Source organism: Passer domesticus, chromosome 5, assembly GCF_036417665.1.
Source record: "Passer domesticus isolate bPasDom1 chromosome 5, bPasDom1.hap1, whole genome shotgun sequence".
Classification (NCBI taxonomy): Eukaryota; Metazoa; Chordata; class Aves; order Passeriformes; family Passeridae; genus Passer; species Passer domesticus.
In genome coordinates, this window is record NC_087478.1 from 11,275,357 (window position 1) to 11,290,834 (window position 15,478).

General features: G+C 40.5%; 1 protein-coding gene across 6 annotated transcripts in view; it reads right to left on the reverse strand.

Annotated features, from left to right (window-relative positions):
- NAPEPLD (N-acyl phosphatidylethanolamine phospholipase D) overlaps positions 1-4,027 on the reverse strand; it is a 24,541-nt gene extending 20,514 nt beyond the window's left edge. For 2 of the 6 annotated variants that reach the window (XR_010363423.1, XR_010363422.1), the window contains exon 1: positions 3,718-4,027. Coding sequence is in view for 1 of the 6 variants with exons in the window: in XM_064421946.1 (XP_064278016.1) it covers positions 3,718-3,926 (209 nt within the window). In the remaining 5 variants the exon portion in view is untranslated. The other 4 variants (XR_010363421.1, XR_010363420.1, XM_064421946.1 and 1 more) reach the window with 3 other exon arrangements.
- Positions 4,028-15,478: the final 11,451 nt, after the last annotated feature.

A 15,478-nucleotide genomic window follows, 5' to 3' on the forward strand; every position in this document is an offset into this window, starting at 1 on the left:
TTTTAAACTATTACAAGCTCACGCTCCATCCTAAGGGTAAAGGTTTTCTATCTAACATCTTAATGTCGATTAGATATGACTAAACCCAAATGCTATTACGTGTAATGAAATTAAAGCTCCACTTCAACATGCTGTGAGAGAAAACTGGTTTCCTTTGTAGCATGTGGTTAGAGAGGCAAGGTAAGAACTGTTTCCATAAAAATGAGCAGAAATCATGTTAAAGCTTTGATGCATAGGATTGACATGGCAAAGTAGGATCAAAAGTTCATTTACTATAGACTCCAGCACTTTCATGTGTGCAATTGCTATCTCCACCTCATTTACTAAACCTTTTAATTTTCTTTTTCCTCATCTCCCCACGCCAGAAAGAAACAAACACCTATGCAAACTTCCTCTAGACTCACATCAAGAATAATCCTTTAAAACTCTATAAAACCTCAGTTATCCAGGAAGTGCAGCAACACCCAAGAACTCAATTTTATTTTTAAGTTAATAGACAGTCATAAAATTTTTGTTTATATTCATATTTCAAGGGTTGTCTATTTTGATTCCCTCTTCAGTTCAAGGTCCAGGCACATTGGGTCCAGCGTAGTTTCTCTGCAACATGAAAATACTTCCCTGAATTCTTTCAATTCTACTTGATTTTCAATATAAAAATCAACTTTTGCTTGTCCTAAAGACATTCTTTCTCTTTATGTATTTACATGCACCCCATACATATATGGATTTTACAGAACTATTTTTACATTTGAATTAAAATTTATTGAAATTCAATCATATCATTTCCAGGTCAGGTAAGAGAAGGAAGTGAATTTTTTTTTTTTTTTACTGAAATAGATGTTTTTCTTCAATGCACCTGTTCAAAGGCCAACTTTAAAATGAGTTAAGCCAAAAGGTCACCAGCCTTTCTAAATAATGAAAGTTTTGAACATCCAAACTTCATACTGGAAAGCCAGAAAACCCACCCAATACAGCACCCTTATAGTTCTTTAACTGAAACACACCCACTTTAAGAAGAAATTCCAAGGAACAGTACAGAGACACAGCAAAACATCAATCCTGAAGGAAACTGGAAACATCATGATACGTAAATGTTTTTCATTACACCCTTTTCCCCTAAATATAAAGGGCCTTTGATTCCATCCCCACAACTCTAGATTACAATGTCTTCATGTACTCTAAACGAAATGCAAATGCTTTGGTTGTTAGTCAACAACAGAAGTGTTAATACTGGAAGTTCTGTGGTTTGGGTTTTTCTTCTTATGAAAGAGTAAAGGTATACTTCCAACACAAACATGAGCCATCTACTAATTTTCAAGGCACCATCCTTAACAGGTAGGTGTTTTAAGGAGACAAAGTGTTTCATGCAAACACAGCTGAACAGACACACATAAACACCTTGCTATTGCCACATTCTTATCAGAAACAGTTGAATATCACCGAAGCCTTCCCACAAAAACCAGTCCAAAGCATGACAAAAATATTTCCAGCAATAAAACCTGTTGTAATATCATAAGCCTTACTCATCAGGCAGTAGAACTTCCAACTCCAACCACAGCTAACAGGTCTTACAGAAGAAGTAACTCTTGACAGAAATTCTTCAACACCCAATTTTTCACTCACACATCTTATCAAACTTTGTTTTGCACACTGTCAGCTGGCAATGCCCAGTTCTCTTTCCTGAACAGCTTTGCCAGTTTTATCTACTTGGGCACAATTGTAGGCTGTTCAAACCCAAAATTACTCCTTTCTTGCACAGCTGCTAAACACCAAGATGTTATATGTCACGAGTATATAACACATAACTTCTTTCCTAGATTTTCTAAGAATATTTAAACTAAGTGCAACACCTAGCTTACAGAAAAATCCTTTTTGCTCAAATCTTTAGGCACAAGGTAATCAAGTGATTTTCCATGGTCCTGGCTCTGAATGTATTAGAAGTAGGGCTCACACTGCAGCCTATAAAGTTCAAGCAGTAGACTGAAAAAAATTAAGGGGAGATAAAGAAAGGATTCATAGATGTGACAAAAAACAAAACTAATTTCACTGCAGGTGTTACATATAAAGACACTAATTAATATAGCAGCATTTCTGTTTTTCTCATCTCAGACAAAAGAATTGCTTTCCTTTTTTGCTGAAAAGAACTTAAAAGCTATTTCTGAATGAAGAATTAACAGTTTTGGTTCAATCTTGAGCTTATAAAGGCTGAGGAAATAGCATTTTTCTCCTGGTTGTTCCTCAAATCTACTTAGTTAATGCAAGTGAACAAAATTATAATAGTGGATTGCTTCCTCTTAAAAAGGCTTCACATCTCTTTTGATTTGAGGCCAAGCAGAAGCTGAATAACTGTTATTTATATTTGAACAGTTTCACTGTCATCCCTTACTTCCCTCCTCTCCCAAAAACAACCCTCCATCATCCATAACTGAATCAAACAGGGCTTTCCAACCTCCAGGTATTAAAAATTCCCATTGTTTTTTAGAATAGGCATTTCAGTTAGAGATAATTTGGGGTATTTTGAAAGCCATTGTTGCAATAATTCTTGAATTAATAAGTAAAAAGAAGAATATTCTTGTCTTCCTCAAAATGTTATCTACAAAATAAGATAAGCTTCCTACTTTCTTAACTAATACAGCTGCTACTATAAATAAAAAATACTCTTTTCAAAGTTTTTTTTGCAAGGAAACTGAAGTAGTTTTCCTGTTACTACCTTTAATTTTGATGTCACTTTAGTCAGTGCAGTTTGAGAATTAAAGAAAAAATACTTAAGTACAAACAGCACTTGCCTCTAAAACTAAAAACTTGCTTCATAATCGCCATTTAGCAAATGGAAGAAATCATAATCATCACCAGAAAAAACATTTCTGCATAAGTTCATTAATTTTACTGCATGCAGTCAACAAACACTTTCCCCAAACCCTTGCTAGCTAGAGATAATTGACGATCATTGAGATTATTTGACTGCACTAATTACATTAAATGACCTCCTTAACATCCTCCACTTCGCACTACACAATTCGAACAGAAACATCTGTTCGTGTCTTCTCTTCAAAAGAAAACATTCTCCAAGCCGCCGACACTATGAAGCGGATTTTTTTTTTTTTTTTTTGATTATATAACTTGTTTCTTCCCCAGCGCTGCTGCAGCATGTTTTACTGTCAAGTGACAGAAACGAAAGCCTTGAGCGAACGCAGGACTTTTCTTGCAGGGTTTCTTTCGCTGGAGCGAAAGGATGCCCCGGCCGCAGCTGGTGTTGGAGCTGGCACCCGTGGGGGTCCGTGCCGAGCGGGGCAGGGGCACAGCCGAGCTCCGTGGGCAGCCGGGCTGTGCCGCTCCTGCCCGGCCGGAGCCGGGCTCGCCGGCCCCACGCACCTCACCCGCCCACCCGCGAACTTTTCCGAGCGGGTGCCCGCTCCCGCTCCACCCCGCTCCCACCGCTTCCCGCAGCGGCTCAGCCCGGTCACCCCACACTCACCGGCGGGGCCCCGGTACCGTGCGTGTGTGTGGAGCGCCCCGCGGCCGCGCTCGGAGCAGGTGCTCCGCTCCTCCGGCCGCCAGCCGGGCTCTGACGGCGGCGGCCCGGGCAGTGCCTGCCCTCCGGACGGGCACGGGGCGGGAGCCGCCGCTCGGCTCGGTCCGGTTCCCCCTGCTCACAGGGAGGCGCGGGGGCAGAGACCCCCGGCCCCAGAGCGCTGCTGCCGCTGGAGCGCCGCTCACCTCCCCGGCTGCTGCCGCCGCCCCTGAAGAGTCTCGTCCCCCTTCTCCTCCTCCTCCATGGTGCCGCTCCACCCCTTCCACGGCGGCGGCTCTGTAGGTCTCCGGTAGGAGCTGTTAAACGGCTGCGGCGTTCCACCTGACCAGCCCGCCGCTGAGGGCAGAGCGACGAGCTGCACGGAGTAGCTCCACAGCGCCCGGCGCCCCGCCATGGCGAGCCGGGGCTCCGCGACACCCGGCCCCTCACCGCGGCGGGCAGAGGGCACCACAGCGCCCGGCCCCGCGCCCTGGAGCGGCGCCGTTAGCAAGATGGCGGCGGGGGGCCGTGTCTGAGGGACGCGGGCAGTCCCGGAGCCGCGGCGGGACAGTGTCAGAGCTGCCGGCACGTTCTGCCCCTGGAGGCCGGGCTGCTCCTCGGCACCGGCAAAAGGGAAGCACTCAGTTGTGCTCCTGGCCGGCTCCGAGGGGCGGTAAGCGCTGCCTGCAGTCCCGTTTGGGAGCACGGGCATACCCCTACCACCGGGTGCTGCGGGGCGAAGTTTCCTGGGCTCGGCTGTGTCGGCAGCCCGGGGCAGTGCCGCCGTCCCGGGGTACCGGCACTCACGGCAGCTGCAAGGCCAAGCTCCCGCAGAACAGCCCACCCTGCAGACACCTGCATCCCTTCGGCCTCGGGGATGTAAAACTCGTGTCCGAGTCACTTCAGGTGCTGGGTCACAACCATCCCCTCACTCCCTGCTCGCGTCTGGCAGAAGTTTCCAGACTATGGGCTGAGAATTGAGGCATTTCGAGGCACGCAGCCCAGAGGAATTGGGTTGTCAGAAATAAATACGTAATTTTAAAATATTCCCTTACTTCCTTAAGGACAGTGGACGGCATAGAGTAAAGCTATTCAGGTGTGATGTGAAAAACACCCCATATCTAGCAGTAATATGAAATCTAAGACTGTCTGGAGCTCTGATAATACGTTTATGTACATTTTATCTCGAAGCTTGGGACTGGATGTATGTTGCATTGGTAAAGAATTCTTACCTATGTTCAAGGCCAAAGTTCTCAATGCTTGTCTTGGGAGACTAGAAATACGGGCCTCACTCTTTTGTTATCTGTTATTCTTTTAGTTTCCTTAAGGTAAAGGAATCATAAAACTATCAAGCTGCCTTGTTCTGTGTGAGTTATCTGTTTTCTATGTTCTTTACACAGTGGTACAGATATATCTTGGTTGCTTATAGTCAGGAAGATTTGCTGAACTTTGCCAGTGGAAATTCCTAATTTATTTCTTCTTCTCCTTCTTGCCTGATATTTGCTGATCGTTTCATCTACCACTATATCTAATGCTAAGCTGGCCTTGTAGCAATGACTTCTACTCATAATTATTGAACACAAATCTATATTGATTGAAGTTATTTCTGCTGTTACTTCATGGAGTCTAAGATCTCCTGAATGATTTAGATAATAAAGCTGTTCTGATCAATGACCATTAACAGCTACTGTTAACAATTACTGCCTATGTATAGGAATCTGTGTAACCCACTAGGTAAGTGCCTCCAGGCTGGTGGTAGCTGATTGCCAACAGCAGCAGATTTGGGATGCTCATCTTACACTTCTACTGAGTATCTCCTGGTAGGCAGCCCTGGCTCCACATGTGATGTGGAAGTAGTTTGTGTATCACCAGTGCTACAAGAGCCACAGCTTGGGAGGCTCTGCTTGAGTAAATGCATTTTTTCTGTACTACAAATACAGGTGTCAGTGGTTGGAGGCTGTAAGTAAAGACACCTGGTATCTGTGCAGCATGCAATTTCCAACTTAAAAGGAAAAATGCCCGGTGAAGAATGATACTGTTTTGTTGTTCAAATAATATCTGACACTGCTAGAAATATATCAGTGTATTACCAACTGTGCCCCACCAGCATGCACAACATGAGAACATCCCACTCCAGAGGTGCTGTTCAACAGAATCAGGATTTTAAACTTGTTTCCTGCTTCACTATTCCCTGGAGCCAGTTGAGATCTCAGTCTAGTACGGCTTCTTGGGTGGGTTTTGATTTTTCCATGTCTGATACACACAAACATATCTAAACTGAGGAAAAGTCCCAAGGGAATATCTGTGCTGAAGTAGTTGTGTAGACCCAGAACAGGGATCTCTCTGACTCCTGATACTCCCCAGACACGTTAATATGTTCAGAGGACTGATGTTAGCATCCTGCAGGGGTTGGAAGCCAGAAGTTACTAACAGATGGGAAGGTTCCAGCCATCTGTACATGAGGTAAGAGTTTTTGCTTGGCATCTCATCTTAAGAAATGGAGATTTAATAATTTTATTTCCATCAGTGGCATGTACTCGTGACTACTCATGCACTTTTGCTACTCAGACTGACCCTATATATGGTCCTCTGTTTATGAAAGCAGAAAAGTTATGAGAGCTTCTTTGTACTGAAGAGAAGCACAAATACTAAGGGACAGGAGAGTGGGGTTATTTAGGGGTCAGTGCATTTCTTTTTCCTCACAATGAAATTTAATAGCTGAAACAGAATAATTTTTTATTGAAATTTTTGGGGTATACCATTTTATTAACTACTTGGAAGCGTAAGTTCCTTAAACTAGCTTAATTTGTTTAATGCAACAACCTGTATCTTAATTGGAATTGCATGGTTAGTACTTCATGAATTTTATCTGCAGTGGTGTCTTTCCCTTAGAGATAGTGCATTAATCATGGGCAGGACAGCTTGACTAACTTGATTATAAAATTGCTTTTGATGAAAGGTTTAACCTTCTTCACAACTGAAGTTTATCAGTGTATTGTTTTGATCTCTCAAGTGTAGTATTAATATCTTGTTCACAAAGTCTAATTTAGTTGGTTGACATAAGCTGTGTCAGAGCAAGATACTCATTGTCTTGGCCAGTAACTGAAGCACAATCTAAAGCAAGAAAAAAATAGAAATTCTTACAGTTAAAATGTTACAGCTTTATAACTGAACTATCTGAACGTAATTGAAAATCCTCTTAGATGACAGAGTAAAAATGTTGTGCCATCTCTCACTCCATCCTAGAATATGAAGTCATAGTTCAAAATCCCTTTTGGCTGAGGTTTGCTATATACTGAGCAATGTTTACTGTTACAGTGCAGATGCAATTTATTGCAGAAAAAAACCCACACTTGCTGGAACAGTTTGTGCTGGATATCTGAGTGAAATAAACTATCCTAGAAAAAAAAAAAAATTCACCACTCTGATATTGACTGTACAGGAATTTTTACTAGCATAGGAATTTAGTACCAAAAGAAATTCTACTAAGCTGGTAAAAGCCTGTCTGACAAAACTGGCCTATACTGGGACATAACCAGAAAGCCCATCCTTGCCCTTCTAATTACAGAGTGCAGAAGTAACCACCCTTATGGTATCCAGCCTCTTCAGGAGGGAACTTGAGGGGCAAAATTTACTTGGGACCTGTTGCAGGCAGAGGCAAGCTGAATTTCAAATCACGTTGGATGTTAAGGTACCCAATGAAAGACTGTTACACAATCAGCTCATATATATATATATATGTGTGTGTGTGTATACACACACACATAGCTACAGAATGCTTCACAGTAATGTTTAATCAAAACATTAAATTGAATTATGTACAAAATTTTATGTAATAAATATATAATAATGAAATTACTGTAAATGTTATGTTTACAATTACAAATCTAAATCTTTTACACTATAAAGAATTTGACAAATTTGAGGACTGTAGAGAAGGAACTTCTGAGTTACAGGTAATGCTCAAAAGCACATTTTGTTCTGTTTTATGTGAAATATAATGATGATGGTATTGTGACAGACATGAATAATTTCAAATAAGTTAGGGTTTATATTACAATGAAAAATACATTGTGAAAGAGGAAAACAAGAAAATAATTACTTTCTAAGTAATATAAAGTTACTGTAGGGAAATAATAATAAATAAAGAAGTAGTATAACAATGAGGTAAGTCACAGCTTCCTTGTGATTGCTTGTAGATATTCAGAATGATGACCATCCTTTTCCTTGCCTCCATAAAACCCTTTTTAGCTTCATCATACAAATACAGGACTAGAAGGGGATTCAATAAATCACATGATCCAAACCACTACATTCAGTGAGGGTCTTTGATAATTGGAGTATTATTGTAACTGTCAGCATCCCATGCAGGCATGCTCTGTGCTGTGTAGAGCTGCTTTCAGCTGCCAAGCTGCTGCTCTGGCACTAATGAAACTGCTGGGTTCCCAGGCTGAGGTCAGTACCCTGCTACTGCCCTCCTGAAATGTGTCTGAAACCTCTTCTTCATCCACAGCTCCCAGGAGGGAGAGAGAAAGGAAATGCACGTTGGTTTTAACAGCTGCCACTGAATAGAGGAGAGAGTTATAAATAAATGGAAATAAAGAATGAGGGCATGTGGCTGAAGCCATGACAGTCACTTTTTGGTGTGGCAACAGATAAGCAGTGCTCTGAGTGACAAAATGTCAGTCTGAATATGTAGACACTATGATGATGTCAAAAGAGTCTCATTTGAATTGGGATTCAGGAGGATCCTCTATTTAAATCCTGTCTGAACTACTGACAGGCTGCATGACCTTTTACAATATACGGAGCTCCATGGGTCAAATTGGTCTTTGCTGCAACTAAATTGACTACAATGGAATTATTCTGTGACTGAACTTGATTTCTCAGACATCAGTCAACACAGCTGGTTCACTGAATAAATGAAAGAAAGCAATCATAGATGTCACTGGAGAACAGATGCATCTGAACAGAGTATTTTAGTTTTGGAAAAACTGGAGTAGAAATGCAAAACCATTACTTAAAATGCATAAGTAATTGCTTGATAGTGGGTTCTTGACAATGTAAACTCTCTGAAGATAGCAAAGGTGAGAAAGTGCCATTGTCTTTTCTAAAGGGAACGTAAATATCACATATGTTATTTAAAACTTGGAAAATTATGTATGCTTCTCTAAGTATTCTGGTATAGATTTTTTTTTTAATTAATAATGAAAAATGACTCAGGTATTTATGCTGAGTCATGTACATTACAATGCTACACACTGATAAGCTTCTTCCACAGAAAATGCTTTTAGAGTCAGATAACAAAATAATTGTTATTTAATGAAAGGTAATTGTTATAAGAGTGTCAGGGGCAGAGTGGGAGCTTCAGACAAAGTCTATTGGGAAGAGCCCCCTGCCCTGTTCAGTTACAATGTGCAGAAAGGACACTCTTGCTTTCTAAACTCCTTCTCAAAAAGGAGTCTGGGTGGAGCTGGATCCAATCCTAGACCCAGATTTTCAATGGTTTAATTTCTAAGTTATTATATAAGTGTAATTGAGCCTTTATACAACTTTGTCCCGCAGGATTAAAGATGGCAAACCAAATATATTTATATTAATAAAGTAGATAAGAATTTAAATTGATTATGATGATGAAAAGACTAAAAGACCTTAATCAGAATTATTTACTGCACAGTATAGGTAGCTATAACTACTAGTCTAGTGCACTATGTAGTGAAGCAATATTGAAACAATTATATTAAAGCTAGCAAAATAATTATGGAAATTGATATTACTCACTCATACAATGCCTGTGGGCAAATCTCTCTCTCAGCCTCGAGGATTAACCTTGAGGGGTGTCCCCACCCAAGGGAGGAGTCTCCCCACACAGTCAGAAGGGGTATGTTAGAAAACCCTGCCATTAAAAAGAGTGACTGAGCTTTTATAGTCCAAAGTGATTGACTGTGAGTCACATGTCTTCAGGCTACGTTATCAGAACTATCACTTGTTGGCTCCTTTATCAGGAACTCTGCCACATCCTCAGAGGTGCCAGTTTCTGCCGGGAAATATTGTTCTTCCTCTGAATGTTCAGTTTTGGGATTGCTAAGTCAGGCTGGTCTCAGCATTCTTCACTACCAGTGACTTGCATGAGCTGTGAACCTCATGAAGTTCAGTGAGGCCACCTACAAGGTTCTGCACATGGGTCAGGGAAATCCCAAGCAAAGTACAGGCTGGGCAGGGGATGGATCAGGAGCAGCCAGCCCAGGGGGGAAGGACTTGGAGGTGTTCATAAATGACAAGCACATCATGACCTGGCTCTGCCTGCTGCCAGCCCAGGAAGGCAAATGTATCCCGGGCTGCATCCAAAGCAGCACGGCCAGCAGGTCAAAGGTGACACTGCACCTGGAGTTCTGCAGCCAGGAACGGGGTCCCCAGCATAAGAAGGGTGTGAACCTGTTAAAGTGACTCCAGAGAAGGTGAGCAGATGGTTGGAGCATCTCTCCTAAAGATAGACTCAGGGAGCTGGAGCTGTTCAGCCTGAAAAAGTGAAGACTTCAAGGCACCTTGCAGTACCTGGAGGGGACCTACAGGAAAGCTGGAGAGAGATTTTTTATGAGTGTGTGTAGTGACAGGACAAATGTGAAATGAACCAGATCAAGAATGTGTTTTTAAGCCTAGCTGAAAGGTGTCTGTGTACCTGTGTCACTAAGTGTGCTGGTTTTGGCTGGAAAAGTGTAATCTTCTTCATAGCAGCTGGTTTGGGCTAAATGTTGGATTTGTGCTGGAAACAGTGTTGTTAATTCAGGGATATTTTTGATCTTGCTAAGCAGTGCTTATGCAAAGTCAAAGCCTTTTCTGTTTCTCACCCCAGCCCACCAGCAAATGGGCTGGGGGTGCACAAGAAATTAGAATGGGGATGCAACCAGGACAGTCAACCCCAACTGACCAAAGGAATATTCTGTACCATATAGCATCATGCTCAGTTCATGAAGTTGGGGAGAGAGAAGGAAGGAGGGGTTTAAGAAGTAGAGAAAAAAAACTTGGCATAATATAAGAAAACTTGGAGAGGTGACGCTGGTACACTTCTTCATTTTTTCATGCCAATTTAGTAATGAGGATGGAGTTGCTTCTTAAGGCATGATTAAAAAAGAGATCTGAAAGTATTTTCCAGTTCATCTTCTTGCATCAGAGCAGAATCCACTCTATCTAATCAGCTCCTGACAGATATTTGTTCAATGTGACCTTGAAAATTTGCAGTTTTGCTGATTCTTCAGATCTTTCCATTCAGCTACTGTGTAATATTCTTCACAGTTCAAAAGCTTTTTATAAAATATAACTGAAATCTTCAAGTTGCAATTTAAGGCTTTTACTTCTTACCATATCAATGGACATGAAGAACACATGAATTCTTTCAATCTTACCTCCTGTGTCACATTGTCTATACCTCTGAAAATCACATAGTTATACCGTGGTTTCTTTATTGGAGAGAAACCACAAGGTTTCTTTATTGTTTGTTGAGGTTTTTTTACAGAATGTTGCTATTAATAGGTTGTTTTCTGGTAAAACCACATTACCTCTTATTTATCACCACAGGATTTCAGGAGAATTTAATTTGCAGGGGATCATAGTCCAACCCTCTGCTGGAACCAGGGTCAGCTGTGAGTTCAGATCAGACTTGATCCTGTTGGATTTTGAAAACCTGCAAGAGCAGAGATTCACAAGCTGTATGGACAACCAGTTCCACAGCTTGACTGACACACACTGAAAATGTTTTCCCTTGAATCTATCTTGAACCTCTCACATTTCAATTTATGCCTATCACTTGTCACTCTCTCACCATACAGCAATCTGAGGAGTCTGGCTCCCTTTTTTTGAAAATTTCCTCTTAGCTATTGTATAGATGTTTAGGAATACTTATTATTACTGTTGTTGTTGTTATTATTATTGTTGTTATTGGTAGTAGAGGAGGAGTAGTAGTTCTTGTAAAAAGGCAAATAACTACCTTTCCTGAATTCTTGAGTTTTGGATTCTCCCTTTTTTCCATTGGTATTCTTGACAATTCCTTTCTTGTTTAATTTATGTGTTCCTTACTTAGAAAGCAAATGAAGCATTTGCTTTCTTAATAGAGTACTAGTAGAGAATGGTTACAGGTTATAGCAGGCTGACACAATTTAGAACATTTAATTTATCTAAGTTGTCTTTATCTGTTGTTTCCCTTTTCTACCTGGAAGTCTTACTCCATTCTCTAACTTGCAAATGAAAGCAAGTCATCCCACACAAGCATTTGCAGAGGTCAAAGCAAGGAGGTAAAAAAGAGACATTAGGAAACACTTATTTACTAAGAGAATGGGCAAATGCTGGAACCACCTAGAGAGGCTGGTCAGTCCCCAAGCCTGACAATGTTTAAGGGGCATTTGGACAATGCCCTTAACAACACACTTAAACTTTCAGCCAGCCCTGAATGGGTCAGGCAGTTGGACTGCATGGCCATTGTCGGTCCCTTCCAACTGAAATATTCCATTCCAATCCATGTTCTCATTGTGTCAGCCACCATTATATGTAAGTCAAGTAATCTGTTTAAAGGTAAGTACTTTGAATTAAGTTAAAGGTCTCATTGACTGTGCTGAACTTTGATTTGGGACTTTATAGTCTATGGCTGTAAAGATCAGATAGCAAATCTCAACTATGCACATAGTTCCTAGAACTTTAATGCAGACTGTGTAGATGTGTTGTCTTTATTGAAGTATACATGTCTGGGGGAGAAATCATAGAATGGTTTGGGTGGGAAGGGACCCTAAAGACCATCTGGTTCCAGCCCTCCTGCCATGGGTGGGTACACACCAGATCAGGTTGCCCAGAGCCCCCTCCAGCCTGGTCTCAAACATCTATAGGGATGGGGAGTCCACAACCTCTCTGGGGTAGATTTTATGTAGACACAGAGAGGGTCAATCCATAAATTTCTGAGAAATGCATGAGTACCTTATATGGGTGAAATAATAATTGGAATGTCACATTTTTTCATTTCTTTTTCCACAGGCTACAGAAAACTTTGGAAAATAGTGGAACAGAATAGTTCCAAGAAGATTTGGTGTGTTTAGAATTTCTCAGTAAATCCTTTATGATCAAATTATATGTATAAATATACTAAAAATAACTCCTAATGCTTCACTTATAATTCTAAAAGAAAAGATTGAGAAGTAGATAATTTCACTGCTAGAAAGCAAAAACTGGAATACAGGTTTATCATATGGCAAAAAAAGGTGGAAAAGACAAAAGGAATAGCTGTGAAATTTGTGCACTGTGCAGCTGGAAGCAAGTTCTGAAGCTTTCTGGGTTTATTTTTTATTGGGAAGAATATTTCAGGATAAAATAAATACATTACATAATACAAAAGTAGATCTGCCAGCATTAATAGACCAGCGGGATGACTGATAGGCACAGTCAGAAACACATGAGATTATGGCTAATGCTTGAATTAGTGCAACCCTTATGCATTACTATCAATGCAGTAACTGCAATCAGCTAGAGAGTAACTGCCCATCCCCTAATTCTGCTGGATCTACTTAGTAGTAATGACTTGGATTCCTATTCCAGACCTTATTTCTTTTCACATACTATAGCTTATCTGCTATGAAGACCATGTTGTGTTTGAAAATGCCTCTTAGGTGAATCTCTTAAGCCTCTCATATTAACCCAGTTCTTACATAGTTAAATGTGATTTCCAAATTTAAAAAAAAAAATCAATCTATTTCAGAGGCACAAAGGTACTCTCATGCCTCACAGTCAGCACCTGAAGTTCCAAAGGCAAACGTGCAAGCAAATGTATTTAAGGTGTACTGGATCTCTGTGTTTGTGTCAATTTGTCTTCTGGACGTTGCAAACTAACAGCTTGTTTATAAATCAATTTATTAACACACATGCAATGAAATCCTCACACTGCAAACCTGGTGATTTTCTGAGCATACAAGCCTTGAGTTGCGTGGCTTTTGTGAGGGAAAAGCATCACATCAACTGCAGAGAAAACCTGTGCATGCACACTGTCTGGGTTCAGTAGATGTTTGGAAGCTTTCTTGGAATTACTGCACTGCACTGGCTGCCAAACATCTGGAAGTTAGAAGAAAAATGTAGAAAAGTGATAGGAAGAAAATGACTAGCAAAAGCAGCTGTCTCCCGTAAAAAAAAAAATGGTAGTCTGCCATTCTGGGCTACAATGGGATTTGAGAAAGGCATCAATCTGGGACATAGAGCAGTGAGTTTAAGAAGCTTTAGAAATTGTTTTCCCTCAAAGGACTGTAAAAAAGGCCAGTGAATCTGAAATCAGTCTGAAAAAATATTTAGTAAAATGCGTGAATAAACTCAGTGCAATCAGATTATTAACTTGAAATGTAAAAGTTTGAGTATCAGCTCTAAGAAGTTAGCCTCTTATGTGAGCAGAAATATCTGACCAATGATATTCCACATTTTCAAACTTCTTACAGCTTCTCAGTTTATAAAATCCCCAACTTTCTCTTTCCCAACCATCTGTCAACAGTCCTAGCTTTTCCCTTGATAACTTCTACATTGTGGTTGTTTATCACACTAAAATCAGCTCAAAATCGTGTTGCTCCTTGAACCTTGAATATGTACATGCATAAAAAAATAAACTTCTTGTAATATAAAATAAATAACTCAAGGAATACTCATGTGATTACTGTATTTATATTTAATTAATGGCAAGCACTCAGTATTAACAACTATGTAAAGATGCTGCAAAATTTCCAGCCTCCTGCATTAAAATGCTGTAGGTCCTTACAGAATATAAGTTCAACTTGTTGGGCCCTTGAGAAAGTGCATTTATAATCTGTATAATATCATCTAATATATTGAAATATATGGATCTGCTATTTAGATAAGGGATATTTAGACACATGTAATGAGCTCCTAGCCTGAAGTTCAGGATAAGGTTGGTTTTGCCTGGGGATGGCTGCCTGGAAGTTGGCTGTTTGAGTCTGCTGAACTACTAATTCACTCTGCTACAATCAGTGGGGGAGGGAGGTACCATGAGGAGACATTTCTAAGTAACCATCCTAAGAGAGGTACAGACTACAAAGGACAACCCAAACGTTGAGATGCCTGCTTCCCTCCACGGACTATTGGGAGAGCACAGAGGACTAGTTTTATACAGCTGAGGTGTGAGTGATACAGCTTTTGTACACGAGCACCTAGAGCACAGAGAGATGAGATGGGACACAAATTTGGCAAGTCTGCAACAATGTCATGAATCCTGTCAGTCTACAACACGATGGCAATCAGTCAGACTGGGAAATCAAGTCGGAAGTTGGATAGAGCTGTAAAGCAGAATGCTCATATATGTTCATGTATGTTGTTTCCACAGTTAGAGCACAACAGGGAGCTTGATAGCTAAACAAAACCTGCCCTGGATCAATGACTATTTTGGAGAAGTCTATAATCACACTGTATTATTATCAGTATAAAACTACATGCCACATGTAGTTTGTGTTGGCTAACTTAAGCATTAGTATGATTATAGGAATCAAAGAGTGAGAAAGCAGGTGTTAAGAGAGGAAATAAAAGAGCAAACTCAGTTACCTGGATGTTACAATAGCATGTAAGTGTACATTTACTGTATTATAAACTGTGATGAGTAGTATTAGCAGCATTTTTGGGTAATGGAAAAATCTACTTTCCTTCCACAGATTGCTGAAAAATGCCCACAGCATTGCTACCTGAACAATTCTGAACAGAGGAGGAATGAATCAGAGAATCAAAGAATGGTGGCTATCTTGACTGCCTGAACAGGTGCCAAATTCTAATATTTTCAGTAACTACATTAATTTCAGTTTTCAGTGTTGAATCACAGTTTCAGTTGAATCATACCAGAGACTTGGATGACTTCCTAATTATTTTCTGGAGAAAAAATTCTCTGAAGTGACTCTTTCTTAAAATAAGAAAAAAGTTGAAATAAATATTGGAGCTTTGTAAACT